Source organism: Aythya ferina (assembly GCF_964211825.1).
Source record: "Aythya ferina genome assembly, chromosome: 25".
Classification (NCBI taxonomy): domain Eukaryota; kingdom Metazoa; phylum Chordata; class Aves; order Anseriformes; family Anatidae; genus Aythya; species Aythya ferina.
This window is the reverse complement of record NC_140323.1, coordinates 477874-504848: the sequence shown is the minus strand read 5'-3', so window position 1 is coordinate 504848 and position 26975 is coordinate 477874. Positions and strand designations below refer to the sequence as shown.

At 59.3% G+C, this 26975-nt stretch overlaps 3 protein-coding genes across 8 annotated transcripts; 2 read left to right on the top strand and 1 right to left on the bottom strand.

Moving 5' to 3' along the window:
* Positions 1–107: 107 nt before the first annotated feature.
* RHEX (regulator of hemoglobinization and erythroid cell expansion) lies at positions 108–26909 on the bottom strand. 5 transcript variants are annotated; one of them, XM_084497486.1, is made up of 7 exons: positions 4417–4516; positions 3340–3437; positions 3112–3173; positions 2402–2490; positions 1534–1641; positions 1088–1173; positions 108–793 (listed from the first exon to the last, which is right to left on the bottom strand). In XM_084497486.1, the coding sequence occupies exons 3-7, from the start codon at positions 3126–3128 to the stop codon at positions 587–589; spliced, it is 507 nt and encodes a 168-aa protein (XP_084353612.1). In that variant the 5' UTR covers positions 3129–3173; positions 3340–3437; positions 4417–4516; the 3' UTR covers positions 108–586. The 5 variants fall into 5 exon arrangements, with proteins under 5 accessions (XP_084353612.1, XP_084353614.1, XP_084353613.1 ...); XM_084497488.1 differs by lacking the exons at positions 3340–3437; positions 4417–4516 and adding an exon at positions 26733–26909; XM_084497487.1 differs by lacking the exons at positions 3340–3437; positions 4417–4516 and adding an exon at positions 26753–26909.
* CTSE (cathepsin E) lies at positions 8208–11790 on the top strand (the record flags this gene model as incomplete). Its single annotated transcript, XM_084498149.1, has 8 exons — positions 8208–8291; positions 9019–9136; positions 10042–10160; positions 10253–10452; positions 10686–10808; positions 10906–11047; positions 11416–11514; positions 11626–11790. Exons 1-8 carry the CDS (start codon positions 8223–8225, stop codon positions 11788–11790), a joined length of 1035 nt encoding a protein of 344 aa, XP_084354275.1. The 5' UTR covers positions 8208–8222.
* RAB7B (RAB7B, member RAS oncogene family) lies at positions 15380–19004 on the top strand. 2 transcript variants are annotated; one of them, XM_084498308.1, is made up of 6 exons: positions 15380–15532; positions 16644–16705; positions 17101–17227; positions 17318–17533; positions 17619–17744; positions 18246–19004. In XM_084498308.1, the coding sequence occupies exons 1-6, from the start codon at positions 15521–15523 to the stop codon at positions 18324–18326; spliced, it is 624 nt and encodes a 207-aa protein (XP_084354434.1). In that variant the 5' UTR covers positions 15380–15520; the 3' UTR covers positions 18327–19004. The 2 variants fall into 2 exon arrangements, with proteins under 2 accessions (XP_084354434.1, XP_084354435.1); XM_084498309.1 differs by having other exon boundaries at positions 17375–17533; positions 18246–18473.
* Positions 26910–26975: the final 66 nt, after the last annotated feature.

The window sequence follows — 26975 nt, the reverse complement described above, 5'->3', positions numbered from 1 at the left end:
CCAAGGGATGGGGGCTCCGAGAGGTTTTCAGCATGGAAGGAAAATGGGGTGCAGCGGAGGAGGAGGGATCGGTGCTTGGGCAGGAAGGGTGAAGCCGGTGAAGGAAGTGTATTTAGAGGATTTTATGACAGCAATCAGCAAAGGAAGCATGATTCAAAGGAGATGCTAGTCAGTTCAGGTGGATGTTTTGGAAATGACTGCGTCTTCCTCCCTGAACAACATCCCATGGGGGAGCGGGAATTCATTTGCTTTCAGGAGATGAGAAATCCGGCCTTCAAGTACAAGTGCAGAGCACGTCTCGGTCCGGGGAGGGAACATTTCCCTGCAGCAGGGTGTGGGGCAGCCCCGCACCGCCCCACATCCGCAGCCCCGGGGGGCGGTGGTGCCGACAGTACAGCACCACGCAAATCTCTTGGTGGGCTGCAGCATCTCAGGGGATAAAAACCAGTAGGCTTCAGCCCATGCCAGGTCTGATCAGGGAAGGGAAATCCCTGGCTGCTCGGCTGCCGGGGGTTGCAGGTACCAAGGGGCAGCGGCAGTGGGACCCCGATGGCACCTCCACAGCCCCCAGGGGTTGTCCCAGGAGTCACAGCTTCACCTCCGTGTACTCGATGGATTTGGAGGCGACAGGGCTGGAGCAGGCCCAGAAATCCACTTTCTTCTTCTTTGGGTCCACGTTAACGTAATCTGCGCCCGGCTTCATGTTCTCGTAGTCCCTGACGGAGCCCGGCCCGTGGCCCTTCCCCGGGAAGAGCAGGGACGTGTAATTGAGGTTTTCTGGTGACCGAGGGCCCTGAGGAAGCAGCCACAAGCCCTGGGTCAGGCACCGACCCCCCCGAGGTGCCTTAGCCCTGTCTGTGCCCCAACACCCCCTGCCCATGGGGACATCCCTCTGAGCACTGCACGAGGCAGGTGACAGCCACCACATTGGTGCCATCGGTTACTTCAACGCATTCACCCTCATTTTGCTGCTCGGGGGGTCTCTAGCAGGGCCAGGAGCCCCTGGACATGGTGTGAGGCACCCTCCCTGCTGCGGTTGTGGTTGTTTTGGGCTAAAATGCCCTGGCGGTGGCAGGGGGCTGGGTACCTGCGGGCCGGAGGGGCTGCTCTCCGACTCCTCCGAGGTCTCCGAGGACGTCTCGCTGCTCCCGTCCGAACAGGGCACGTCACCACCTCCGCGGTTAGTGGAGGTTCAAGGGGAGAAAAAGCAATTAGACAACAGCAGGTGAGAGGCAAAAAAGCTTCCTTCCTGCCCCCTCTGGGCTTCCTGCAGTCAGCGGGGGCACTTGCCCAGTCCCCAGCCCACAGCTGGCTCCCACCTCTGTCCTGCGGTGCCACCAGCAAGACCAGGGGTCCCTGGGGAATGATGCAGGGAAAACCCAGAGGCGGCAGGAGATATCCCAAACTCTGAGCAGCTGCTGTGCCTGCCCCATGCTCCTGGCTCCATCCTCCGCACCAGCACGCCGAGGTGCCGGGCTGGGCAGCCCAGGATGGACACGATGCGCCCCCCTGCCACCCTGCAGCCCCCCTCACCTGCGTAGGCCGGTCGTTGTGCCCCTTCCCCTCCAGCTGAAGAGGTCGATGGCTGCTGGGGCTGTGCTGCAGGATGGCTGCTCGCCTCCTTGCTGCAGGAGCGGCTGTCTGCGGCGAGGGGATGCTCAGCTCCATGCTCCAGACCTGTGTCTGCTGCATCCCCCCCGTTCCTGGTCCCCTTTTGGGTGTTTTCTCTCTCCAGTTCTCTCCCCGTCCCCTCCCCTGCTCCCAAAGCCAGGGCTGCCCTGGAGCAAAGCCAGCGCGCCGGGAGCCCTGGCACGGCTGTAATTATTATTTTGTATTGGCGTGGGCAAATATCTGTCAATTCAATTACTGCGCTGATGGAGTGCTTCCCCTGGTCTCCTGCGATGGAAGACTGGAGTTAAATCGCTGCATCAAGGACTCTCCCCACACAAGGTCAAAATGGGTTTGACCCACGGGGCCAGGCAGAGCGCACATTATGCATAATGTGGGCAGCATTTCTGTGAGAAAGGTTTTCCTGCTGGAACTCGTAGCTCCATCTGGACTAGGAGTTTGCAAATTGATTCTGATGCTGTTTTCCCACCACATAACTAACCAGAGCAATAAAAGAAAATGTTTTTGGAATGGCGTGGCGTTCTGGGCTGTACAAGCCAGGCACGGTTTCTCAGCCCTGCCTTAACTTGGTTCAGCCCCATACCAGTGCCAAAGCCGGGCACGGGGTCTGGTGGGAGTGAGAGCAAGAACCAGAACCAGGACACCAACCTGGCCATGGTTTAGAAACAGGGGGTGTCAAGGCTTTGGGCAAATCCCTTCCACTCTCTGGGCTGAAGGATTGCAAGGAGGAAAGAGGGACACAAGGGGTAAAGGCAACAAGGCAGTTAGTTACCTATTTTCCTGCTGAGCATGATGTAAAGAAGCAGTAAGAGCAGAGCGTATAGGACCAGGGCTACAGCCGATGTGACAGCAGGCACCCACCTGAATGGGAGAAAAATATTTTGCCTAAATGAAAGGAATATCTGAATTATTTTAAATCTGTCAGGAACAGTTTGGCTGACATGGCTTCAAAACGTGCTTTAGACCATGGTTTGCTGGTACAGTTTTTGGGTTTGCTTTTTTTTTTTTTTTTTTTTTTCTTTAAGGAGAATGTGCCCAAAAAGCTGGGGCTTCATTTTCAGAAATGACCAGTGGTCCTTGCACTTCATTTTTGGGTGCCCACCTTGAGAAGGGATTTTGAAAACCCATCTCGCGGAGGGACGCACGGTGCTTTCCGCAGACCCAAAGCTGCAAACATGGCTTCCACCACGCGCTCAACCAAAATCGCAAGCTGTCGCTGAGCCTCAGGGCTGCATTTCTGCCCGGCACAGCCCTGCAGAGAGCACCGAGCTGCCCCAGCAGAGGCAGGAACCAGGCACAGCATCGCCAGCCCCATGGCCGAAGCATCCCTGTGCACATGGCCACTCCTGTGCACACAGACCAGACCCAGGCTAGGGCTGAGAATTTAGCAGAAAGGTGCCCTGTAGCAGCACTTTTCCTCCAATTCTAGAGTATTTACCTTGCTGCAGGGCTGAAAAAGGCTGCATTTGTCTCAGTACTCACCACTCACAATTGGCCATCCCCGCTGCGAGGCGTCCCGGCCGTCAGTGTAGCGCCCGAGGTTCCTGTGGGACAGAGAGGGGCAGGTGGGCCGTAGGTCCGGGTGGGTGCTGAGACACCAAATCCAGGCCTTGCAATCCGCATCACCCCACGGAGCTCCACGCTGCTCCCCACCAGCTGAGATCAGAGTCGCTGTTTGAAATCACGGGTCTGACACCGCAGAGCGCTCACATAAAATAAATGTGCCAAGGTTCCCGCTGCACAAGTATGCTACTGTGTGTGTGATTCCTCCTCATTTTATTTTTTTGATCCACCAAAATATTTGATGACTATAATGTAAAAAAATAAATAAAAACTATGTGCCACTATGGAAAAAAATAATCGAAAGAAGGCGCAAGTTTGGTGCTGGCTCTTGCAGCAGATTAGCCTTAATGATAGGATTGACAGACTGATAGATCGATTGCTCAAGCAAAGGCACTGTCCACCCTACAGACCAGATTCTGCTTTCCCTTAAGATATATTTCTAAGAGTAACGCATCAGAAACTTTTCTGAAAGCCTCACCAGCCCCCTGTGAAATTCCACTTACCAACCACTTTGGCAACCGCCAAGCTAGAAGTCCATTTCTTGCTGGATTTTTCCCTTTCCCTTATTGAACTGATCTGTCCTCAAATATCCTCCTCGAGCAGCTATCATTTTTGAGTGGCTCATTTCCTACTGTGGTGCAGGAGATGCTGCAGCAGCAGATAACAATCTGAAAAGCGAGCTGTTCAAAAGGAAATTGCAAAACAGGACCCAAATCCAAATACCAGTCGCAGGCAGCGTCTTTGCTGCGATGGGGTACAGTGAGATGGAGGAGATTACACACACACATGTGCACTGAAATACCTAGTTTGAAGATAACAGCTAGTGAGCCACTGGCAGCACATGTACTTTTTTGGTGTATCAGGTGGCTGTGAGCCTCCCTCCTGCCAGCCCCCGGGATTTTAACCCTATCTTAATTAAGATGCCCTATTGCAATCAAAGCTCTTAGAGTGCTCATACTCGGCTGATGACTGAATAGTGAATTCAAGACATCTAAGCTCAACCTAAAGGTAAGATGAACTCATGGGAATGCCTCAGATGACTTCAAACCCATTGAAGATGGGCCTTGGTGCCTGGGTTTAACACTGAAGCTTGGGCAGGTAGCGCTGGGGCACCACCACACTGAGCTCAGCCCCGCGAGCTCTTCGCTTCCCCCAGCACCACCTGCAGGAGCCCGGGGCACCCAATGCCCGTCGGTGTTTTACCTCGAGAAAAGCCATCCTCACCTTCGTTCTCCACAGCCCTGGATGGAGCAGACCTCAGGGACGTTTTGGGAGCATTTTTGGCCAGGGTCTCCCAGCCGCCAGCAGCGCCGTGCAGAAGCTCTCACTGGCTCAGGCGCCGGATGCGGTCTTGCTTTACCCCTAATGGTGATTGCAGAAAGGAGCCCACACTGGGTTCCATGACGCTTCCCACATGTGATCAGGCTCATTTAAATATTTTGGGGTGTTTCTCTGCTGTTGGGCAGCCCCCTCTGCCCCCGGACTGGGGATGCTGCAGCCCCTGAGCTGGTGATGCCCTGGTCCCCAGAGGGACTCAGCCCCCAGCTGTGCAGCTGGCACAAAAAGCTCTCCGTGTGCTCCCACCTCACAGCCTTCTATGGGGCAAAACATTTTAAATCAGAAGGGACACGGGGCCCAACGCCTGCTGTGGTTTTGTGCCTGCTGGGGTGTGAAAAGGGGAATGGAGGAAGGGATTTGCTGGAGGAAAAGAGGAACTGAAGGTAAGGGCCATGCATTTCTGGCAGCACCAACGCAAGGAGCCAATGTTGGTCTGTAAGGAGATGGCAGGAGGGGATGGAGGGTGGCTCCAGAAATATCTGTGAGCCCCCTGACTTTCTACAAACAAGGACGTGGAGGATGAGATGGGCTCTCAGGAATCACCGGGTGCCCTGGGCTGCCTGGCACCATTGGGATTCACCCCACCAGCCATTGGGCTGCTGCTCCATCCACAGATGCTGCTGCCATGGGTAAATACTTAACTGAAGTTTGCTTGTTTTTATTTTTTTTAGAGAGTCTGCTATTACAGCATTTCACCCTTTCAAGTGCTCTTTGATACACAGGCAGATAAACAGGTAGAAGATGTATTTGATAATCAGAGAAAAAAGGCTTTTCAGCAAATGATGTTTGGGTGAGATTTGAATCAGTCGCAGCTAATAGTGGAAGCGGCTAAGCTAAAGGAAATATAAAAAAAGAACGCAGATAACCTATTTTTAGACTAAGAGCAGTTTTCTTAAAATGAGTAAAATGCCATGCGCTGAGCTGATGGGAATCATGTTTTCCACCTAAGGCACACAGATTATTTGTGACCTCTCTGAAGGCGAGCATGTAAAGCTGGATGGGCTACAGGGCTTTTTGTGAGAGCCTCTGCCACTGTAGGACTATAGGGCCAGATATTTCTCATGAGACCAGGGGTGCTCCCGTAGCTAGCAGCTACATTTCGTTCCATTTCTACCAAATACAAGCTCTTGCTCTGCTGTTTTTCTGCCAACACGATCCAGAGGTCCCAGCCTCATCCCTCATCCCATGGGAGCACCCATGGGCTCCCAGTCCATGGGGACAGCTGGGCAGAGAAAGCCCTGGAAGCACGTACGAAGCCAGGCCTTTTTGCCCACAAATATGGCAGAGTCTTTCTCTGACTTCCAAAAGAAAGAAAAAAATAATACATTATCTTCAATTTGAAATAGATCTTTTAACATGAAGAGCGTGGCTTTAAAAGAGCTAAATAAAAGTAGAAATAGCTGGGTTTAACTTCAAACATTTCTAACCAAAAGGTTTGGCCTCTTTATTTCTTTCATTTTCGTATTTTAATACTGAATCTACTGTCCTGAGTTTGCAGATTATTTTGATGCAGCTGGGGATCTTTTCCAGTAAATAAACTATTTCACTTGAAGTATTCAGCGTGTCTGTACTACAGCTCCTACCCACACTTATCTTGGAAACCCGATGACCCTTCGGGCTAGATTTTATTGCGGGATTTTCACTTTATAAGCCGTGTCTGTAGCAATCAAATTGCTGCTGTCTCGCCTCAGCTGCAGATGGCTTTCAGCTGATCTGGCATTTGGTACAATTGTTTTCCTTTTGGGAAGGTTTTTTAATCCCGTTTTATGAATATATTATTAGCCGAAGGGAGGCCGGTGCTTTAAACTGTACCTCGAGTGTGAAAATAACTTTGTGTGGAAGCTACTTGGTACAAACACTGCAACGGCGAGTCTGGGTGTAGGGACACAGGAAATTTGCTTGAGACTTGGAAATCCAGCCTGGTGCAAGGGAAAACAGCCCCATTGCCCATGAACTCTGCCCCCGCATGCTTCTAAGGGGATGTTTTAAGCACAAGCTCCCTGAGAGGCCTCGGGGTGGAGGAGCCCAACTGCGGCTCTGGGATACCCACAGCAGGAGCAGGGTGAGACCCCAGGAAGGGGAGACAGCGATTCAGCTCTTTTGTTTGTTTGTTTTTTTTCACCCCATTAGACAGCGTGCTGGGCATTTCAGGTGGCCACACCAGGCAGATGGACCCCCCAGTGCCAGTCACTTTCCCAGGGCAAGGACATCAATTAAATAAGGTGGACTAACCAGGATGAATGGAAAACTGATTAAGGGCAGGAGCAGTGTTAATTGCACGAACACTACTCACTGAGTAAGGCACCTCTCCTTGCGGCATCCATCATCATTATTGCCGTGCCACAAACCTCCCCGAGGAGCACAAAGCATCATTGGCAGTCTCCAGCCGCCTGCTGGGGAGATTGCGGCACCAAGAAAGTCCTCGCCTCCCCCGCTCGCCTCCCTGGTATCTGAAGGCTCTGTTTGTTCATTAGCCTTCTTTATTTGCATCCGCAGAGGCTTAATGAGACGGCTCTGCGGTGTTAAACAGAAAGCAGCCACGGAGGAAGAGCCCATTAGGGGCGGTCAGGCAACATGTAACTGTCTCTAACAGAGCAGCTCCTTCCAAGGGCCGTGCTTTGGTGACACCGACTCTGTGTGAACAGCAAAGGCGCAGATTCCTGAGCAGTTCATCAAGGCTAATTAGCTCTTTGCCTTTTAAGGCTAGTTCAGCAGCTGCCGGGTGCCACCAGCGCATCCCTTTCCTGCAGCCCTCAGGCCGGGTTCCTGCACCACCGCTGGTCCCGATGCAGCTCCAATCCTCACCCAGGTGGGGATTTGGGATGGGGAGGAAAAACCTCTCATTTTCCCCGTGGGGTCCCAGTGGGGTTCCCTCCGTCCCCCTTGGCCACCCCATCACCCGGGGTGTCCTGCAGCCCCGTGGGCCGCCACCAGCCCCTCGCCCTCCAAAACAAACTGGCGCCCAGCACGCTCCCTCTGCCTTGACCGGAACGTGCCCAGTGATTCATTTCTAAAGCAAAAGCCCAGTGTTGACATTGAGAGGGGTGTTATCGCTGATACCGCGGGGCGAGGGTGTACCTGTTGGTATAAGAGCCACGCCGCTGTGCAGCCCGCACCCGCAGAGCCCCACCGAGGCCAGCGCCGCCGCCATGAAGCGCCTCTTCTTCCTCGCCGCGCTCTGCCTCGCCCTGGGCAGTGGCTTGAAGAGGTAAGGGGGGACCCCAGGGCGCTGGGGTGCTCACAGAGGGGCTTCAACACCATCAATGAGTGGGGCAAGGGCTCACAGGTAGGGCTGAGCCACCCTCCTTCAGGCACCAGGAGCTCTTTGGGGGCACCTCCATCGCTGGGGTGACCCCCAGGAGGGCTGCAGGGGGTGGGCAGGGTTGGGGGGCAGCATGAGGAGCCGGAGCAGCAAACGCCAGCGTGAATTAACCGTGCTCTGCTCCCCCTCTGCCACGGGGGAGGCAGGGAAGCAGCTGGGGACCTGAGTCCTGATGGCACTGGGATGCTCGGGGTGGATTTGGGGGCTGCAAGGCATCAGCAGCCCGCAGCCAGTCCCATACCCAAAGGGACATCCCCAGTGACGAGGACCTCGCTCCCCCAGGGTGACCCTGACGCGGCACCGCTCGCTGCGGAAGACGCTGCGGGACCGCGGGCAGCTCTCCCAGTTCTGGAAAGCCCACAAGCTCGACATGGTGCAGTACAGCGAGGACTGCTCTGCCTTCACGGCGGCCAGCGAGCCCCTCATCAACTACCTGGACGTAAGTGCGGTGCCGGTGGCAGCACCGAGGGCTGCCCCGCCAACACCCAAGGCACCTTGTGCTGCACGAAGCATCCCGACCACCCAAATTCTTCCTGTAAAGCCCACGCCTGTTATCAGAGCAAGCCTGGGGACTGCACCAGCGTGCCAGGGCTGGTGCCTGCCTGCTCCTGGTCGGGCCTTTGCTCCCGCAGCCGCGATGCTGAGCACAGGCAAGGGAGCACATTCATCGCAGCCAACCCACTCCCTGCCTGCTCTGTGTCCAAGGCTGGGGGGACCAGGTTCCCTCCCAGGTTAACACACGTGGCACACGTCTGAGAAGGCCTCACCATAGGGGACCCATGGGAAGGGGCACAGGGGGTCCCCCAGACTCTTCCCACTCCCCAGCAGAGCGAGGTTTCTGCCCCCAGAGCCCCGGCTGCTGTTTGCATCCCCATGGTGAGGGTCCCCTCAGGGCCTGGCCCTGCTGCCCGACCCCGCAGGAAGAGGCTCACGCCCACACCCACTGTCCTGCCTTTGTTCTCGGCTTGCCTTGTAGTTCCTAAAATATTTGCCTCCCTTATTTCACCTGGCGTGATGCAGCTGTGGCAGATAAACGCTGCCCTGGTGCCAGCCATCCCACACATGAACCCAATCCGTGCTGTGCACGCATCCTGGCACAGCCCCCCTCTGCCAGGACCTCCTGCAGCACCGACAGCCGCCTTCAGTCTCTGCTCTGCCTTTGCTAGATGGAGTACTTCGGGCAGATTTCCATCGGGACCCCTCCCCAGAACTTCACGGTGGTTTTCGACACAGGCTCCTCCAACCTCTGGGTGCCGTCCATCTACTGCACCAGCAAAGCCTGCAGTGAGTAGGGGCTCCCCAAAACAGCCAGTGGTGGTGGGACCCCGGGTGTCCCCTCCAGGTTGGCCATGGTGTCCGGCCAGCACCAAGGGCACAGGGACCACCACCGGGGCCACCTCCCTGCCCAGCCTGAAGCCCCCAGCTGGGCTGAGCCCCCCCCGGGCTCTCTCGGATAAAAGAGGTGCTGCATTTGTGTTTGGTTTGGAGCTGCAGCCGGAGGGGAGAGGCAGCAGGGACAGGAGCAGCGTGGGTTTGTTTGCTCGCCAGCGCAGGCGGCGATCACACCACCAGGACCCGGTACCATCAGCCCGCGGGAGATATCGGCCGTGCTCTTTAGGCCTTTCTTGTGGGAGAGCCTTTAAGCAAACAAGGCGAGATTATAGCGCATAATGCAGGCGGTCAGCAAGGAGCTGGCTGCAGGAACAAGGCGGGCACAGAGGCCACGGCACGGCTCCGGGCTGGCTGCCGGGGGGTCGGGCGGGTGACAAGCACCGCGCTTGTTCGGGCTGCCGGCGAGGAGCTGAGCCCAGCTGGGGCACACGGCATGGGGCACGTCCCGGAGCCGGCCCTTCTCCGTGCCCTGCTCCCAGCACAGCTCAACGGGGGTCAGGGAAAAAAAAGCCAGGAACAGCAGTGCCCACGGTGATGGGCTGGGAGAATCGCTGCTGCCTGTGGGGTGGGAACGGGAGTGGTGATCATTGGGTCTCACAACAACATCGCACGAGTTAATCCTTGGCAAACCTCCCCCCATTCGGGCAGCTTGCCCTTATCCCTCCCCAAAACAACCCCAGCACGTCCACGTTCCTTGTGAGCCGCTCTCTCCTGCGGCAGCCCCCAAGGAGCAGGCGTTGGGGTTTGCCCCGGGGCTGTGGCACGGCGCTGCTGCTCACGGCCCCGTCCTCCCCCAGCCGAGCACACCAGGTTCCAGCCGTCGCGCTCCAGCACATACCAGCCCGTGGGCATCCCCTTCTCCATCCAGTACGGGACCGGCAGCTTGACGGGGGTCATCGGGTCTGACCAAGTCACTGTGAGTCACGCTCGGTTTCTCCCGCTCCGGGTAATTTGCCCGGGACTCCCCTGGGGCCGGGGAGCCGGCAGCGAGCCTCGTCCTTCCCGCAGGTGGAGGGCCTGACCGTGACGAACCAGCAGTTCGCAGAGAGCGTCAGCGAGCCGGGCAAAACCTTCCTGGACGCCGAATTCGATGGGATCCTGGGGCTGGCCTACCCGGCCCTGGCCGTGGATGGGGTCACCCCCGTCTTCGACAACATGATGGCCCAAAACCTGGTGGAGCTGCCCATGTTCTCGGTCTACATGAGCTCGTAAGGGCACGGCGCTGCTGCGGGGCATGGCTGTGGCTCGAGGGGCTGATAAGGACGTTACACTGAGCTAGCAAGGAGGGTTTCTTAAGCATGCTGCAGAGCTCAAACCTTACAGGAGCAAAGCTAATGCCCCTGAGCATTTGTGGGAAGCAAGCGGGCATAAATCCATCAGTATAAAATGCGATGTGGAAAGTGAAAGGGAAGAAATCCCTCACGTCCCCTCCTGCCCCCAGGAACCCGGACTCCTCCCTGGGCGGAGAGCTGCTCTTCGGGGGCTTTGATCCCTCTCGCTTCACGGGGACCCTGAACTGGGTGCCGGTCACACAGCAGGGCTACTGGCAGATCCAGCTGGACAAGTGAGTGGGGCCGGGGGCCAGGAGGGCTTGGACAGGCTGCTGGGGCAGGGCACGGGTCCTGCACGGAGCTCCTCACCCCTCCTGCCTCCTGCTGCAGCGTGCAGGTGGGTGGCACTGTGGCGTTCTGCAAGGACAGCTGCCAGGCCATCGTGGACACCGGGACGTCGCTCCTCACTGGCCCTACCAAGGACATAAAGGAGCTGCAGAAATACATCGGAGCCATGCCTGTGGATGGAGAGGTGAGGGCGAGGGGGGGTCGGGCAGGGGGAAAAGCCCAGGGGATGGCTGTCCCTCTGCGAGAGACCCCCGCTGAGGAGCATCCATGGGTGAAATAGTTCAAGGGACCCCTGGGAGGTGGCGCTGCTTGTGCGGGGCCGTGGGGCTGGGGCAGCCCCGAGGAGGTGCCAGCAGTTCCCGCAGAGCTCCCAGCGCTCGCTGCTGCTGCTGCCAAGAGCAATGTGTTCCCCACGATAACATCAGGGTACCGGCTGCTGGGGAGGGGACATGTGATGCTGCCGGCTTCCAGCGCCAGCAGCTCGCTGTGGCGGGGCTCGGGGGCAGCGTCTGTCCCTGCCGTGGGGTCAGAGCCGCCCCCGCCGCTTGGCAGTACGCCGTGGAGTGCAGCAACCTGAACGTGATGCCCGACGTGACCTTCACCATCAACGGGCTCCCCTACACGCTCACCTCCCAAGCCTACACCCTCATGGTACGTCCCCAGGCCCACCCCCAGCTCCCACCAGATCAGAAATCCCCATTCCTGCCCCAAATTGGGTGGGCTCGGGGCCGGCCTCAGCTCTGCAGCTTCTCCTTCCCGCAGGAGACCAGCGACGGCATGGCCTTCTGCACCAGTGGCTTCCAGGGCATGGACATCGCCCCTCCTGCCGGCCCCCTCTGGGTTTTGGGCGACGTTTTCATCCGACAGTTTTACTCCGTCTTCGACCGTGGCAATAACCGGGTGGGCTTGGCGCCCGCCGCCCCTTAGGGCCGCGCGTCCCTCGGGGTGGGAGCAAAGCGGAGCCACCACCGGGCGGCAGCCACGGCCACGGCCTCGGGCCAGGCAGGGAGCACGCACCGGGGTCCCTGGGGGCATGGAGACACCCCAGGGCCTCGGCTGCAGGGCACTCAAAGGTACGGTCCGTGCCAGGGAGCGGTTTGATGGCGAGTATAAAGACGTCCTGAGCAGCTCTGCGAAATCTGCTTGCGGATTCTCCTTTTTTAATCACGGGTCAATAAATGCTTGAATGAAACAAACCCCACTGTTCTCGAGGTGCAAGTCATGCAGCAGCAATCCTGCAGGCCCCAGCCAGCGGTGCTGGTGCCAGCCCCATGCACAGGGGTGCTGAGCCCCCCCAGCCCCTGCCCTCCTCCCTGGAGAGCTGCAGGCTCAGGGCACCGGCTGCTGAGGGATCCTTGGTGGTGCAGGAGGTGCTGCTGTCCCTCCACAAGCCTTTGATCTGGAAGACCCACCTTTGTGGTCTGTAGCTGGGAGTTCTGCAGGGGCAGAAGTGGGAAATTTGCCCAGGCAGAGCAGAAAGCCCCCGGAGGTAGCCCTGTACAGCCCATGGCTGCAGGCAGGGCAGGGGCTGGGGGAGTAGCCGGATGGGTGCAGAGAGTTCACAGAGAAAATGCCTGGCTTCAGCAGGCTGAGCCCATGCCAATGAACAAGGAGATAATTATGAGCCTGAAGAGACCCTGGGGCTCTTTCTGTGCCGCAGAACTCCCTGAACAACAGGTGATTTCCACTGAATTTTCCTTCGGTCCCCCGGGGTGCTCGCAAAGGCACGTGGTTTGCGAGCGCAGAAGCAAGAGCAGGCAGAAAAACTGCTGGGTCCGTGCAGCTGGCAGCATGGGCTGGGGGCTGCAGGGGGCTGTGGGGGGCTGCTGGGGGCTGCTCCCTCCCAGGGAGTCACCGCGGCGCATGTGACTTGCTGATGGTGCAAGAGCCGTGGTGGATGCGTGAGCCACGATGGCTCATGCATGATGCATCCCGAGGCACGCATGGAAAGCAGTGAGAAAGGGAAGCAAGGCGAGGCGAGGGGTTATTTTTATCCACGCCTTCACTCTAAGTTTTCCTCGCAGAGGCAGAGGCTGAGCTCAGAGCGGGGCCGAGGCGCCCGGGGTCCCCCTGCAGCGCTCCCGGAGCAGAGCAGAGCTCGGGGCTGGCTCTGAAAGTGCTGCAAAACTCAGGCCCAGCTGTAAACATTGTGGCTGAGGCTTGTCGTTAAAGGAAATACCTGCCTTGCTCAGAACCATTGATTGTGCCACTGACCAGCGCACGGTTTCTGTAACTGTTTCCTGTATTGACTTCACCTTTAGCTGTGCTTTAAGCAGGTGCCGTGCAGATAAGGTGCAGGGGCAGCTGGACAAAGGTCTCCTCTCCTCCTGCAGGTCCCAACAGCTTTAACTCTTGGCACACCGAGCTGTGCCGAGCACCAGCGGACACCTGCCCGTCGGCACAGCCGTAGGCAGCGGGGGAGCCTCCGTGTCCCCCAGCACCACGAGGGACTGCCCCGTGTCCCCAGATGTTGGCTGGAAGGTGGCCCAGGCAGGGCTCCGTCAGGAGGATCTGGTGCCATTTGCTCTTGGGATCCCAGAGGATCCAACGTCTTCTCGGTGGGTTTTGGGGAGGGCAGACGAGGGAGGTGGACACGGGTCCTCCCCAGCCCCGCACGGCTGATGCTCGGGGGATGTTGCCCCAGCTAAGACTGATCGTGCTGGTAGGGAGCACCCGGGCTGTCCCTGGAGAGCAGGGGTGGCTGCACAGCCCCCAGTGAACAGCTCAGTCACTTGGGTGCCTCTTGTTTCTTCCCCTTCCCTCACTCTCACCACACTCTGCTGGCAGCAGCAGATGACCTGTCCTCTCCTTGCCCACACGCGCCCTTTGAACACAGCAGTCCCCGGCCCATGCCTCATCGTTTCCTAGCTGCAAGCCCTTCCTCCTCGTCACAGGGCACACAAACCACGCTTTTCCCTCAGAATTGCTGACCGTGGGTGAAGCAAGCAGGAAAGGGCTGCAGCTGGGGCTGCAGGAGCCCCCGAGCAGCCGGGGAAGCTGCTGGGGCGTTCATCACTGCCTCTGCTCCGGGGCCTGCTGCGCTCCGGGGAGCGGTGGCGAGAGCAGGAGCTGGGGAAAATCCCTTTTTAATGGGAAACCAAACAAAAGCTGGAGCCACTGAGTCTGTGCTGGGCCCCCCAATCGGTTTTGCCCCTCCTGCCCGAAAGCAGAAGTGGAGGGGGCATTGGCTGGGGCCACAAACCCATCGCCAGCAGCACGGAGGGCTCGGATCATCCAAAGGGGGAGTGTCTCCCATCCTGGGCTGGGTGGGCACGTGGCGAGGGGAGCACGGGGGGATCTGGGGTAAGGCTGCTGCAGGTCCTGCTACTAGGGAAAAGGTGCACAATGAGACTGAAAACGGGGATTAGGAGAAGGTGGGAGAGAGCTGCTCTAGGGGAGCATTGGGCTTTTATCCACCAGCGGTGAGAAGTGCCCACAGGCTGGCTCAGCTGCTTCTCCCAGCTCCTCCTCGCTCCTCTCCGTGCCTACCCCACGGGGGAAAAGCAGAGTTTCTGGCCAGACAGGTCCCAGAATTACACCTGGGGAGGAGGAGGAGGACTTGTCCTGCTGAGCACAGCGATCTTCTCGTAGATCCCATAAGGGACATCTGCAGCACCCGCAGCTAGAGGGGACAGCGGGTTAGGGGCTGTCCCCTGACGGAGACCCTGCGAGGCTGCGCGTGGGAAGCTCCTGCCCTGCTGAGCATGAATCACTGCAGAGCCCCGACCAGGAGACACCTCCTAAATTTGCCCCGACCGCATGAGACAGCCAGCAAACAGAGCCAAAACATGAGGTCAGGCGGCAGAAATGCAGGAGCCGGTGGCTGCTGTTCGTGGTGAGGGAGCCAGGAGGGTTCACGCAGCAGGGTGGAGGAGCCCTGAATCCTGTTGCACACTTGGCAAATGCTCGGGACCTGCCCTTGCACGCCTGCATCCCTCCCGGCAGCCGAGCAGGGCACAGTGGGGTTTCTCATGGTGTCCCCGTAAGACACGTCCCATGCTGCCACCAGCATGGTGCTCGTGGGGAGATGTCACAGTGCTCGCAGAGATGCTTGGATGCTCCCTCAGTGGCAGCTCTGACTGAGCAAGGAGCCCCAAAATTTTGTCTGTGACTTGCATACATGTCCTGGTCCAGGGGCTGACACCAGTTTGGGTCCCTGCTGCTGTCCCCTTTTTTTGGGGTGTGCGTGGGGTGGCAGCAGCACCCATGGGCGCTGGCTGAGAACCCCCAAGCACCCGGCAGGCTGCAGGGGCACAGCACAGTGAGCAGGGCTGCAACCCCTCCTGCTCCAAACCCTGCCCCTCTCCCACCCCCACCCACCCCAGCCCCTCCGCACAGCCCAGCTCCTGCTCTCGGTGGTGTTCGAGCAAAGTCTATGCTGGCTCCCGTGCCGGGGGCGATGCTGCAGGGAGCTGCTCACCCAGCAGAAGGACCAAGAGCTGGCTGCAGCAGCCAACACCGTGCCCGCCCCGCAGCTCCCGGGCGGCTCCCGGCCCCTTGGTGCTGATGTCACGGCGCGGGGGCCCGTAGCCGCCTTCCAGCAGGCAGGAGGAACCAGCTCCGGGGCTGCCGCCGCTTCCTGGATCCTCTCCTTTCGCCTCTTCCCAGCCTGGGTGGCGGGGAGCAGAGCCCAGCACCTTGGCCACCCAAGCGGGAGATGCCCCGGCAGGTGGGTGCGTGGCCCCGACGCCCCCCCAGGAGCGATGCGTTGGGCCGAGAGCCAGGATGGGAGAGCCCAGCCCTTGGGAAGGCAGGCTAAAAACGGGAGGGTTGTGTGTGCTGGGGATCAGCGAGGAATGAGGATGGGGTGCTGGAAAATGTGTGGGAGAGTGGGGGTCCGGCTGGGTGATGTTTCCCCCCCCGGGGGGGGCAATGTGCTGTCCGCACCCTGTGCGTGGGGAGCAGCACAGAGCCCGACAGCACATCGGGGAAAAATGCAGGGATTTGGCTGCCGGTGGGTGAGCGGCTCCAGCTGCTTCCCGGCAGGGCAGGGCCTGGTGCCGCTGTGCAGATGGGGCTGTGGGGGGCTGCCGTGGGCATTGCCCCCCCCGGGGAGGGGGTGCTGGGGGGCTGAGGGGGGCGCAGGAGCTGGTGCGCGTGGAGCCATGCTCCCCACTCGGGTGGAAACGTGCAGAAATCAAAAGCAAAGCCCCAGCGCCTGGTTCGGGCCCTTCCCGTGGATGCTGAGGGAGCAGCAAAGGGCACAAACCCCTGGCATGGGCTTTGCCTTGGGCAGCGTTTGTTAGCCAGGACCCTCGCTGTGGACCCTTATCCCCCCCCTCCAGGCTCCTCAGCATCCGGACCCCCAGGGCAGGCAGGGGGTCTCTTGGGGTGCTCCTGAAATGCTTGGGGCACCCACCCGAAGGATTTATGGACACAGTTTCCCTTAATAATTCTCCCCAGGACTGCTTCCCCCCAGTTTGTCAGGTTTCTGGGGAGGGGCTGCCCTTCAGAGGGAGGCAGCAGAGCCGGGGAAGTTTCCCAGGGCAGCTTCCCATGGAAATGAGCTCGTGCCGTGCTGCAGCGTGTCCGGGCGTGCTGCAGCTCCCGGGGAGCCAGTCCCCGGCTGGTGACGTGGACCAGGCTGGCACTGGGGGGGAGTTCTGTGCCCAGAACTGCTGGGGCCATGAGCACAGCCCCCTGACGTGGTTTGGGTCGCACAGGGAGGTGCTGGGGCGTGCAGGGACCAGAGGCTGCTCCCAAACCTCACTGGGGCTCGCCGGGCTCCCATCCCTGCAGCCCCTCGGGGCTGCTCCACGGTGACCCCTCTCGTCCCGCAGGGCCCATCCATGGATGCCAGCAAGAAGGTGGATCTGAAGATAATTATCATAGGAGCTCTGGGGTAAGGAGCTGGCCCCTGGGGCTGCTGAGTCCCTCTGTGCTTTTAAATGATGTAAAATCCTCCTGAACTCCACGTGCCCGGCCCCACGCTGCCCAGAGGCCAGCGGGACCTGCAGGATCCTAACCCTCAGCCCTTGGGCTACAGGGAGCTGAAAACCTCGGGAAGGGACAGAGAGAAGCAGAGGGGGCTCAACATACATGGACCCCCCCCCTACTCACCCTGCATCTGGCAGTGCCCAGGGTCCCATCCCTTTGTGGCAGGTGCTGGGAGGAAGCCCCCTGCATGCCCCAGCCCGGGATACCCTGGGTGCACAGGCCCCATGCTGGTAGCCTCCAACTCCTCAAGCCTGGCTTCAGCATGCAAAACCTTCACCCTTGTCCCTTCTGTCCCCCCAGCGTGGGCAAAACCTCCCTGCTGCACCAGTACGTGCACAAGACCTTCTATGAGGACTACCGCACCACGCTGGGCGCCAGCATCCTGACCAAGGTGATCGCGGTGGACAACACCCCCCTGAAAATGCAGGTGAGGTGCCCTGCCACCCTGATAGCCCTGCCTGTACCTCCCGGGGTCCCCCGATGCCCGCTGGTGTACCCATGCCCTTCTCTGCCCCAGATCTGGGACACGGGGGGACAGGAGCGATTCCGGTCCATGGTGTCGACCTTCTACAAGGGCTCTGATGGCTGCGTCCTGGCCTTCGACGTGACGGACAGGGAGTCCTTTGAGTCCCTGGACAACTGGAGAGCTGACTTCCTGGAGAAGGTGATCCCGAGGGACCACGACTTCCCCATGGTCGTGCTGGGGAATAAAATAGACCTCTGCGACCGGCAGGTAAGGTGGAGAGGAGAGCACAGCGCGAGGAGGGGGACAACGCAGTGCCCCCATCACGGCTCTGACGTGGCTCCATCCTTCCCAGGTATCCAAGGAGCTTGCCTCAGCCTGGTGCAAGGAAAAAGACATCCCTTATTTTGAGGTCAGCGCCAAGAACAACATCAACGTCGCACAAGCTTTCGAGACCCTCGCCAAGCAAGCCTTAACCACGGTGAGCATCGCCCCACTCCACTGGGGGTGCGCGTCCTGCGGGGATGTGGGTGGCAGCAGGGCCCAGCCAGCCAAACAGCTCCAACCGACCCTCACAGCCTGTCCTCTAACGCAGAGATCTATTTATAAGGTGTAGGATAGCCCCAGGATCACAAATGCATTGGGGGCGATTTTCTAAAATAGATGTAAAGCCGCTCCGAAAGGAGCAAAGGTTGTGGGTTGTCAGGACAGAGCGGGGCGTGCGGTGCCGCACAGCATGCCAGCACTGTCCTCTAGCGGCCGTCCCACGGGGACCTTCGTGTCCCCACGCCAGACGGGGCGGGTGGCCTCGCTGCTGGCTGATTGGGGTGGCCCTGCCCTGGGTCTGAGCCTTCAGCACCAAGCGGAGCAAACCTGCGCTGCCCGCTCCTTCGGTCCCATTACCCCAACTGTGCTCGGGGTGACCCCGAGCCAGTTCCACTCATCCCTTCTCTCCTCTTTTTTTTTTTTTTTTCTTTCCCAGTATAAAGGGATTTTTGAGAGTTATTTAACCGACTCCATCAAACTCACTCCTGATGACAAGCCCAAGGCGAGATGCTGCTGAGCCCTGCAGCGGAGCCATGCTCGGAGCTCTCCTGCACCCGCACGTGTGGCCGAGCCCCCCGCACACTGTGGGGAGCAGTGACCATGGATGGAGCCTGCCTGGGGGGGTCCGTGCCCCCTGAGCATACCAGCCATCCACGGGACTCTGCAGGACAGGGCACGGGACACTTCCAGTGCACCCCAGGTCCTGCTGCCAGCCACGTCTCCGGAGCTGCTGTCCCAGGTCTGCAGCCGCTGAGTCGAGGTGGCCCCTGGAGACCTCCGTCCCCTGCCACCTGCGGCCGACTGGCACCCGAGCAGGAGGTCCCCTTGCGGTGACGGTGCTGGGAGCTGGGGGGTGCTCCTGGGATGTTACTGAGAGCATCACCTCTGCCATGGGGGGACCACAGCTCTCCCTGTGTGCACCCCCCACATCCTGCTCATGGTGTGCACGGGGTGAGGAATGGGGCCGGTGGCCACGGCACAGGTCTGAGACCATCGGGTCCCCTCCCGGGGTCAGCCAGCGTGGCCGTTACCTTTCAGTGCCTCGTTTCCCCTGGCTCACATGCACATATCCTCTTAAATACCTTCCTCCTCCCGCCTCACCGGTGAGGATCTTCTGTAAAGCATTTTGTAAGGCTTTTTGTATTTCCTTATTTATAAAAAAGAAAATAATAATAAATACTTTTGTATTTCTATACATGCGTTGCAAATTGGTCCTGTGTTCTGGCAGCACGAGGATGGGCTCTGGGTGCTCTGCCCCACTCTCGTGCTGCCCCAGGGGTCGTCTCCTCCTTGCAGGGCTGGCGAGCTCTGAAGTTGCAAAGCGCTACACCAGGAGCTGGGAGAAGGACAATTTGGGGGGCTGGATTTTTTTTTTTCCAGTGCAGATTTTGGCTAGAAGGTGGGAAGGTGCCTGGGGCTGCCTGTGCTGGGGCAGCTGTCAGCAGAGGGAGCCCGCAGGGAGCTGCACCCAGCACCCTCTTTGTGCAGCACCTTTGAGCAGCGGCACCAGGGCACGGCTGGGGCAGGGGCTGGCCAGGTGGCCACAGCCACCCCGTGCCACCTTCCCCGTGCCACCTTCCCCAGCAGGGACCCTTCTTTGTGCCTCCTGGTGAGGGTGCCAGGGCCTCAGGCATCCTCCAGACCTGACCCTGGTGCCCTGCAGAGCTCCCCCAGGGCTGTGCCCAGCACCTCTCCCCTTGCACCAGCCCCCCCGGAGCTGTCCCCCACCCAGGGACCCCCGGTACCAGCCGTGCCACCCGCTGGTGACAGCACCCGCTGCGTGCAGGAGGCAGCTGGGCAAGGCGAAACCTGGGTGAGGGCTGGGCGCGGGGCGGCTGGGGGCACCGGGGGGCCCAGCTTCATGTGGAGGCTGTGCTGGTCTCCAGCAAGGCACGTAGAGGTGTTCCCATCCCCCCCACCCTTTACGCAATGCTCTCAGCCTGTTTATTCGGGCACCAAGCCGGGGAGAGGATTTGTCCCTTAATATTGGGAGGAGAGGGGCATTAACTGTTTCCTCCCTGAGCTCTGCACTCCTTTTCCCCTTTATGACCAAGGCAGGCGGACAAAGGCACTGTCCCACAGCTGCTGCCCCTCGGCCGGGCTCTGCAGTGTGCCCAGAGCCCCCCCGGTGATCATTTTTATCCCAGTGAGTGGTGACCTGGATGCCTGGTGCTGAGCAGATCAAACACAGTCACTTGCCCAAGGGCGAGCGGCTGCTGCTGCATGCCCCAGGCTGCCACGGGCCTTGTTGGAGCCAGGCTTGGCCCGGGGTCAGCCTGCACGCCGGGCTGTCCTATGGCCAGCAGTGTGTCCCAGCACCCAGTGCAGCAGGATCAGACCTTCTGCCATGCGTACAGCTCACCCCAGGTCCCTTGTTCAGGCCCCAGCTGTGGGCAATGGGCACCTTGCAGGTGAAGCTTGCGATGGATGGACACAATTCAGTGTGGTTTTGGACACGGAGAAGCAGGGAGAGCGGGGCCATTTCAGGAATGACGGGCTGAAACTGAGGGAGGTGGAGAACAGCCTCCAAGCACTTGTGTGTGGTCCGTAGCTGCAGGAAACAATTCCCCGAGATGCACATCACCGTCCTCCCCGAGCCAGCCAGAGCCACCCGGACCTGGCCGCGGGGTCATTCCCAAGCTGTCCGCCGGGTGGTCGGGGCGAGCAGCTGCCTCCCAGCACCGGGGGCGGCTCAGGCACCTCGCAGATGTGCAGCACCACAACGGAGCTGCCCGTGGACACCCTGATCCTGTGCTGGCACTGCCCTGTGTGGGTTGGGGTGTCCTGGGATGGTCAGGGTGCCCCAGGGGGGTCCAGGTGCCCCAGGAGGGTCAGGGTGCCAGGAGGGCTCCCTCCCTCCAGGAAGACCTGGAGACTACACGGGGTGGCACCGCGCCAGGCAGGATGCTGGCAGGAGCCACCAGAGGTGCTAAGCTGGTAACACTATCCCCTAGCCGAAAGGTGATAAAGGAGGGGGGGAGGCTGGTAACGTGTAGGATTAACAAGGTCAGCTCTAGATTTTTTTTTTTTATTTTTTTTTCTCAGGGTGAAAATCAAAGGGAAAAATATTTGCCTTGTGTGAGTCAGTGAGTTCCCGTGCAGTCAGTGGTACCAGCTCACCCCACCGGAGCGCCTTGCCCATGGAGGCAGTGGAGAAACCAAACCAAACCAACCCGAGGTCTCGCCCTTCATCCATTGCAGCCCCGCATAGACTCAGCGTCTGAGATTTCCCAGCCCTGACGCTGGGCTCTGTGCAGTGTCCTGACGCCCACCCTCAGTCCCTGACTCGCGGCTGCAGTTTTTGCTGCAGCACTGCTGAGTTTTCCTGCCCCCAGCAGCTCTCCCACCAACGTGCTCTGAGCATGCGGAGAGCTCTGTGCCACCTTGTGCTTACCAGTCTGGCTGGGCTGCGGCTGGTCCTGGGTGCAGGGATCTGGCTGGAGCCTGTCCCTGTCCCTGTCCCTGTCCCTGTCCCAGCACGGCCCCGAGGCACCCAGGGGCAGGTGGCGGTGCCCATGGTGCTGGCCCAGACGCTGCGGGGAGCTCAGTTCTCCTACCAAACACATAGGAGTTAGAATAAAGGTGCAGGAATGTAGCTGAAAACCTTGCAAAGTTCATTAAAAAATTAACTTTTCCTGTTCCAAAAGAGAAGCCCGGAGCTCGGTTGAAAGCAGGCCCCAGCAGCGCAGCAGTTTCAGCCACTTGAAGATGTTTCAATTGGTTTTAAAAGCAAACATGGTTCAAAGTTACGAGCGACCTTTCAAGAGCTTCAGATACGAACAGTGAAGTGATGGCACCAGGCAGGGCCTTGCCTCTGCCCTCTCGTGCCGCTGGCAGCAGCCCCTGGAGCACGCCGGGCGCCGGGACAGTGGCATTTGTTTCCCTGCACGGTGCTGCCCTCCCCACCACGGCCAGGGATGTGTGGTTAGCTCCTGCTTGAAACACACTCGGGTGCCATACCCTGGTCCTCTGCTCCGTCTTCCATCTACTCACAGCACGTGTCGATGCTTCCCTTACAAACCCATCCCAGGGCACCCCCACAATGGGGTCACTCCCGCGGCCCAGCTGCAGCGAGTGTCCACATTCAGCTGAGTCAGCAGCGAGCCGGAGCCTTGGGCACCCTTCCCGAGGCAGCAAAGTGCTCCCTGCTCCTCGGCTGCTCTGCCCCCTGCTCTGCTCCTGTGGGGCACGGGTTTTGCACGGGGTGGTCGCTGTCTTTGGTAAGGGGCTTCAGTGCTTTGGTTGTCTGGAGCAGCATCAGCTCCAGGCATCAGCTATGTACATACATTATATATATTGTATATATACATTATAGACACATATAAACACACACACAGAGGTGTCTCTGCTGCCAGAGGTGCTCGCTGCTTCCAAATTCCCTCGTTTTTGGCTTGCAATGGACCCTTCTCTGTCCTGCATGACCGAGCAGCTCCACAGAGCACGGGCAGATGTGCCCCATGCTGACCTGCTGCCTTTTGATTTAACCCACCCACGCTGACCACAGGGGATGTACAAAATGCTTCCTCTCGCCGTCCTGGCCGGCCACCCTCGGGCCAGGTGTGGCAAAGCACAGCCAGCACGTGGCCACCAGCGTCCCCAGGGCTGCAACCAGACCAGACCACGAGCATCCACTCTCTAGTCTCTGCCACGGCTGTCAGGGTGGATTTCACGCAGGCAAAGCATCGCTCTGGCCTGAACTGCTTTGGTTTTGGTCTGCTTTAAGCACACGCTGCCTGCTGGCTCCTGGAGGCAGGCCGGTAGCCCCAGCTAGCTCCTGGCCTCCTGCTGCTGGAGCCGGGCCATGGGCTGCGGCACGGCTACATCCTGTCTGCAGCCTTGGAAAAAGGCAAAGCGTGCTGCCAGCTCCTTAATCTGAGGGCCGAAAGGATCCTGGTCTGCCCAACCAGAGGCGACAGGACCTCCATCACGGCCGTCTTCGTGTTAAACACCCCAGTACTTTTGAAGATACTGACCTCAGAGCCCTTAACAAAGAGAGGTTTTATTTCGCTGCTTATCTCCCATCGCTTAGATTTGAGCATTTTGGCCTTAATGAGTCGCCCAAGGCCACGTAGCAGGCAGTACGAACGTGGTGGCTCCTGCCCTGCTGCAGCCACGTTGGTTTTCCAGCTGCAGCCCGCACGCCCCCAGCTCCCCCCGGCTGCTCCCAGCTGCAGCCGAGGCTTTGCACCGCCTTGCACCGCGATGTGCCTGCGGGGACCAAGGGAGAAACTGCGAGCTGCTGGGCTGCTCCCCCCCCCCCCCTCCACATTTAGGGGGGAAAATTCCTCTTTTTCAGATTGGAAAGCCTCCCTTCGCTGGAATCCAATCGTTTCTGCAAAAAGCCTGATGGCTCTCCTAATTCAAAGGGCCTCAAGCAGGGAGAGGGGCGCAGCGATGGGAGCCGGGGGAGGCAGAGCCTGGAGCCAGCCCCGAGCCCAAATTCCTCGGCACAAGCACCCACAGGGGCCAACCCCACCACACCTGAGCCCCCCCCAGCCCCGCTGCCTGCGGGGCAGCTGAAATGCAATGCATTTTTGAGGGAAGGTGTGGGTCAGGGCTGTTCCCCGCTCCCGGCGCTTCTGCTGAGCGCTGCTCACGTTTGCGCCCCGCAGACCTTGCTGAGCGCGTTTGCGCTCCCTCGGAGGCAGTGGCTATCTTGCACCTACTTTAAAAATAAGATAACAGCCCTTGCTCAAGGTCACTTGAGGCAGAGCTGGACAGGGGCTGTCAGGAGAGCACAGCTTCCAGCGCCGTGCTGCCCGCTGGCCATCTCCAGACCCTTCCATGGGGTGAGTCCTGCTCAGGAGGTCTCTGATCTTCTCCCAAAGGAGAGCAGAGCCCACTGGTTTCACCCTGACCAGCAGGACATGCTCTGCTCCTCAAGCCAGCAAGTCTTTTGCTGCCAACCTTTGGAGATGTACTCTTGTGGATCACACCATGCCCGCCCTGCTGCTCTGGCCTTGAGTTTTCCCGTGAGAAGGCCAACCTGGAAGACAGGTGTCAGCACCATCTGTGTGTGATAGGGCTCGTGCGATAGGGCTCGATTTGATAGAGGGGACATGGTCTCATCAGGAGGCCACTCCTTCCCTTGCCTTTGGAGATGTTCCTGCAGGGTTGAGGCAGGCTGTAAAGGCCACGAGCACATGGGACATGCCAGATAACCAGATAACCAGAAAGCTGTTCTGCCTCTCCCCAGCTCACAGTTCACACCACGAAATAAACTGCATGAACCATCCCTACGTGTGGCTGAGCCACAGGGGCAACGCCGAGCCGCCCAGCACCACGCTGCATTCCCTTCTTTATTTTGGTGCCGTAAATGTTGTAAATAATCCCATTCTCCCCCTCTAGGACATTGTGTTCCTCATTCCTCCCCAGATAAAGCCTTTGACCCCCGTGCCAGTCACTGGCCCTGCAGGGAAAGGGAGCCCTGGGACAGGCTGCAAGCTGGCGGCTGCCTTTCAAGCGAGACCCATGTCTCCATCGCCTGGCACCGCGGAGCCAGCGGCTGCCGCCGGGTGGCTCAGCCAAGTCTGCGTACGAGGAAACTCCACCAGAGAGTGTGGCCAGGCCCAGGAGCTGCATTCCTGGCCCTGCAGGGAACGGTGAAAACCAGCTTTGGGATGCCACTGCTCCAGCCAGCTCCCTGCGGTGACACCCAGCCCTATGGGTGACACTGCTTGCCATGCCGGCACTGCGGGCCGCCGGCACCATGGGGCAAACCAGGGATCCGTGCCTCTGCCCTCAAGTGCCACGCGAACAACCACAGCAATGGAAAAGATAAGCCTGAAAAATCCCAGTAACAGCCATCCGTCTTCCTAACGGCCCGGAACGCTGCCCTGCAGGGCGCCGCAGGGCGCTCCGACACCGCCGAGGACACGGTGTGCCCGCGGCACCCAGCCGGCCCCACGCACCGCCCTGCTCCGGGACCAGCCGGGCTGGCCCGCTCCTCGCTGAGCTCTGCAGGCATTCCCACAGCCCTCTCACAGCCCTCTCTTTCGCCTGGAGATCTCTGTTTTATACCCGTCCTTTCGATTTCTGAGCAGTGGGAACCAAAACACATGGTGGTGGTTCTCCAGCTTGCCCAGCTTTTCCTTCTCTACTCGGCCACCTCGTTGTTGACCCTTGTAGGAATTTGGCAGCCTGGATCTCTGTTTTTCTTTTCTTTTATTTTATTTTATTTTTATTATTTTTTTTCCCTGGCTGAGGTACCTCAGTGAATTCAAAAGCTCCTAAAGGGTCAGACAGCTGGGGAGGATTGCCCCGCCAGATTCAGGTGTCCCCATTGCAGCGTTGAGGCCAGGTTTCAGCCCTTGTGCACCTCCCGGCCCAGGAGAACCCCCACCTTCTCCCTGCTGACCGCAGCGGCTGCCCCGCTCCACCTGCAGCATCTCCATCCCCTGCACAAGCCCCGTTCCCTTAGCTAAGCCATCTGAAAGTAAAAATAAACCCCAGGGGCAGGTCAGAGGGGCTGGGGGTGGGATGGAGGGAGGGAAGGAGGGATGGCTGGGGGGCTGCCCGCGGGTCCCACCACCGGCAGCAGCCCCGGGAACGAGCCCCCTCTGCGCCGGGGCCGCGGCGCCTTTCTCCCACTGACTCGGGGCTCCAGGGGAGCTTTCCCATCATTCCCAGCAGTAAATTATCACTGAATTATTACCCTCATTAAATGCAATATATCTGCTAATATTAATCATCTGCAAATAAATCCACACATCCTGGTGCTTGGTATGCTCTTATCAGGCCTGGAGATAAGCAGCTCAGCAGCTTGTGCACCCAGGGCTCCGTGCTGGGTTCAGGGAAGACCCTGCGGTGCCTTCACATCCCCTGGTGCTTCCCCACTTTGTGGCAACCCCGCTGATCCCAAATTCTCGCCCGCACCCCACTCGTGGTCCTGGCCAGGCTGCTGGGAGCCACTTCCCAGCAGAGCAGCCGAGGCGGCACGTGGCAAGTGTGGCTGGAGCGGAGAGTGGCCGAATCGGAGATTTATTTATAGTTACACGAAACTGGAGTTTGCCCAGGACTCCGGGACTGCACCTCCCGTTGCAAGAAATGCCAAAGGACCATCAGTGGCTGTACGGGGCTGGTCTCCTGGGAGTGCAAGGCCTCGCGGCTCCCTGATCACACCCACCGGGACTTTGGAATGGCTCTGGTGAAGGGGAGCCGCCAGCCCTCCCTTCGAGCTCGCTGCCATGCAGCAAGCATGGAGCTTTGCAGGGGGACAGAGCAAGCCTGAAGGCCTCACTCAACTCTTCACCTCGCCCAGGACTGCTCAGTGCTGGGTGAGCAAGAACCATGGCTGGGGGGGCTTCACAGCCCCAGTCCCAAAGCACTGTGCCACTGGGGCCCTCTGCCTGCTTTGTTTCTGCATCTCAGTGTGAGTGCATTTCACTCTCTGCCTGCTGGGGATCCCCAGACATTCCCTTGGACCTGGCATTCCCACTGCTGACCATGCTGGGTCCTACACAGTGTGTGTCCAGGTGCCCAGAGCAGCCCAGGAGCACCAGCAGCCTCCTGGCCCAGAGCTGGTCCTGTTCCTCTCCTGCAGTGATCCCCTGCATGGGCTTTGGGGTTTCACTTTCCATGCCAGCTGGATTTAAATGCAGCTGACGTTGTTCTTAAAGCTGAGCTGGGCTGGTCCCTGAGATGAGATCTGTCCCTCTGCCACCCGCCTTGATAAGGACACCAACACGCCAGCCTTGCTGGAGCTCTGGATGCCCAGGCTGGCTGCACAGCCTCTGCTCGGCCGCTTGTTCTTTCCAATGGCAGGTGGCTGTGATCAGTGGACACTTAAATTCAGGGCTCTGGGGTCCAATTCCAAGCTCAGATTGGGATCTCAGACAAGCCATTTACCCCTGTGTCCCCAGCCACTTCAGCCCCACACTGGGATGTTGATTTAGGAACACGAGGAAAAAAATCTTTCAGGTACCTGCCAGGAAAAGTGCCCACCTCGATGACATGAGAAACATCCCCTGCAGCACTGGTTGCTCCTACAGGCAGTGTTGTGATGCCAGCAATGCCTCTGCAGCAGGAACTCCATTTCCTCTCCCTGTATGTGTCGTGCCTGCAGGACCCTCTGCTGGGACCCTTGGGTGCTGTGCCCTGGGCTGGCCCGGCGGCGGGGACCACTGAGTGCAGTGGTGGCCTGGCCGTGCTCCTGCCATGTCACGCG

Bases quoted from the DNA above. Each gene is read 5' to 3' on its own strand.
- RHEX (XM_084497488.1), bottom strand. The intron at 1,642-2,401 runs GTAACTAACTGC...CCCTCGCCGCAG, and splicing joins CATGCTCAGCAGGAAAATAG to ACAGCCGCTCCTGCAGCAAG. The intron at 794-1,087 runs GTACCCAGCCCC...CTGCTTCCTCAG, and splicing joins GCAGCCCCTCCGGCCCGCAG to GGCCCTCGGTCACCAGAAAA.
- RAB7B (XM_084498308.1), top strand. The intron at 17,534-17,618 runs GTAAGGTGGAGA...CATCCTTCCCAG, and splicing joins TAGACCTCTGCGACCGGCAG to GTATCCAAGGAGCTTGCCTC. The intron at 17,745-18,245 runs GTGAGCATCGCC...TTTCTTTCCCAG, and splicing joins CCAAGCAAGCCTTAACCACG to TATAAAGGGATTTTTGAGAG.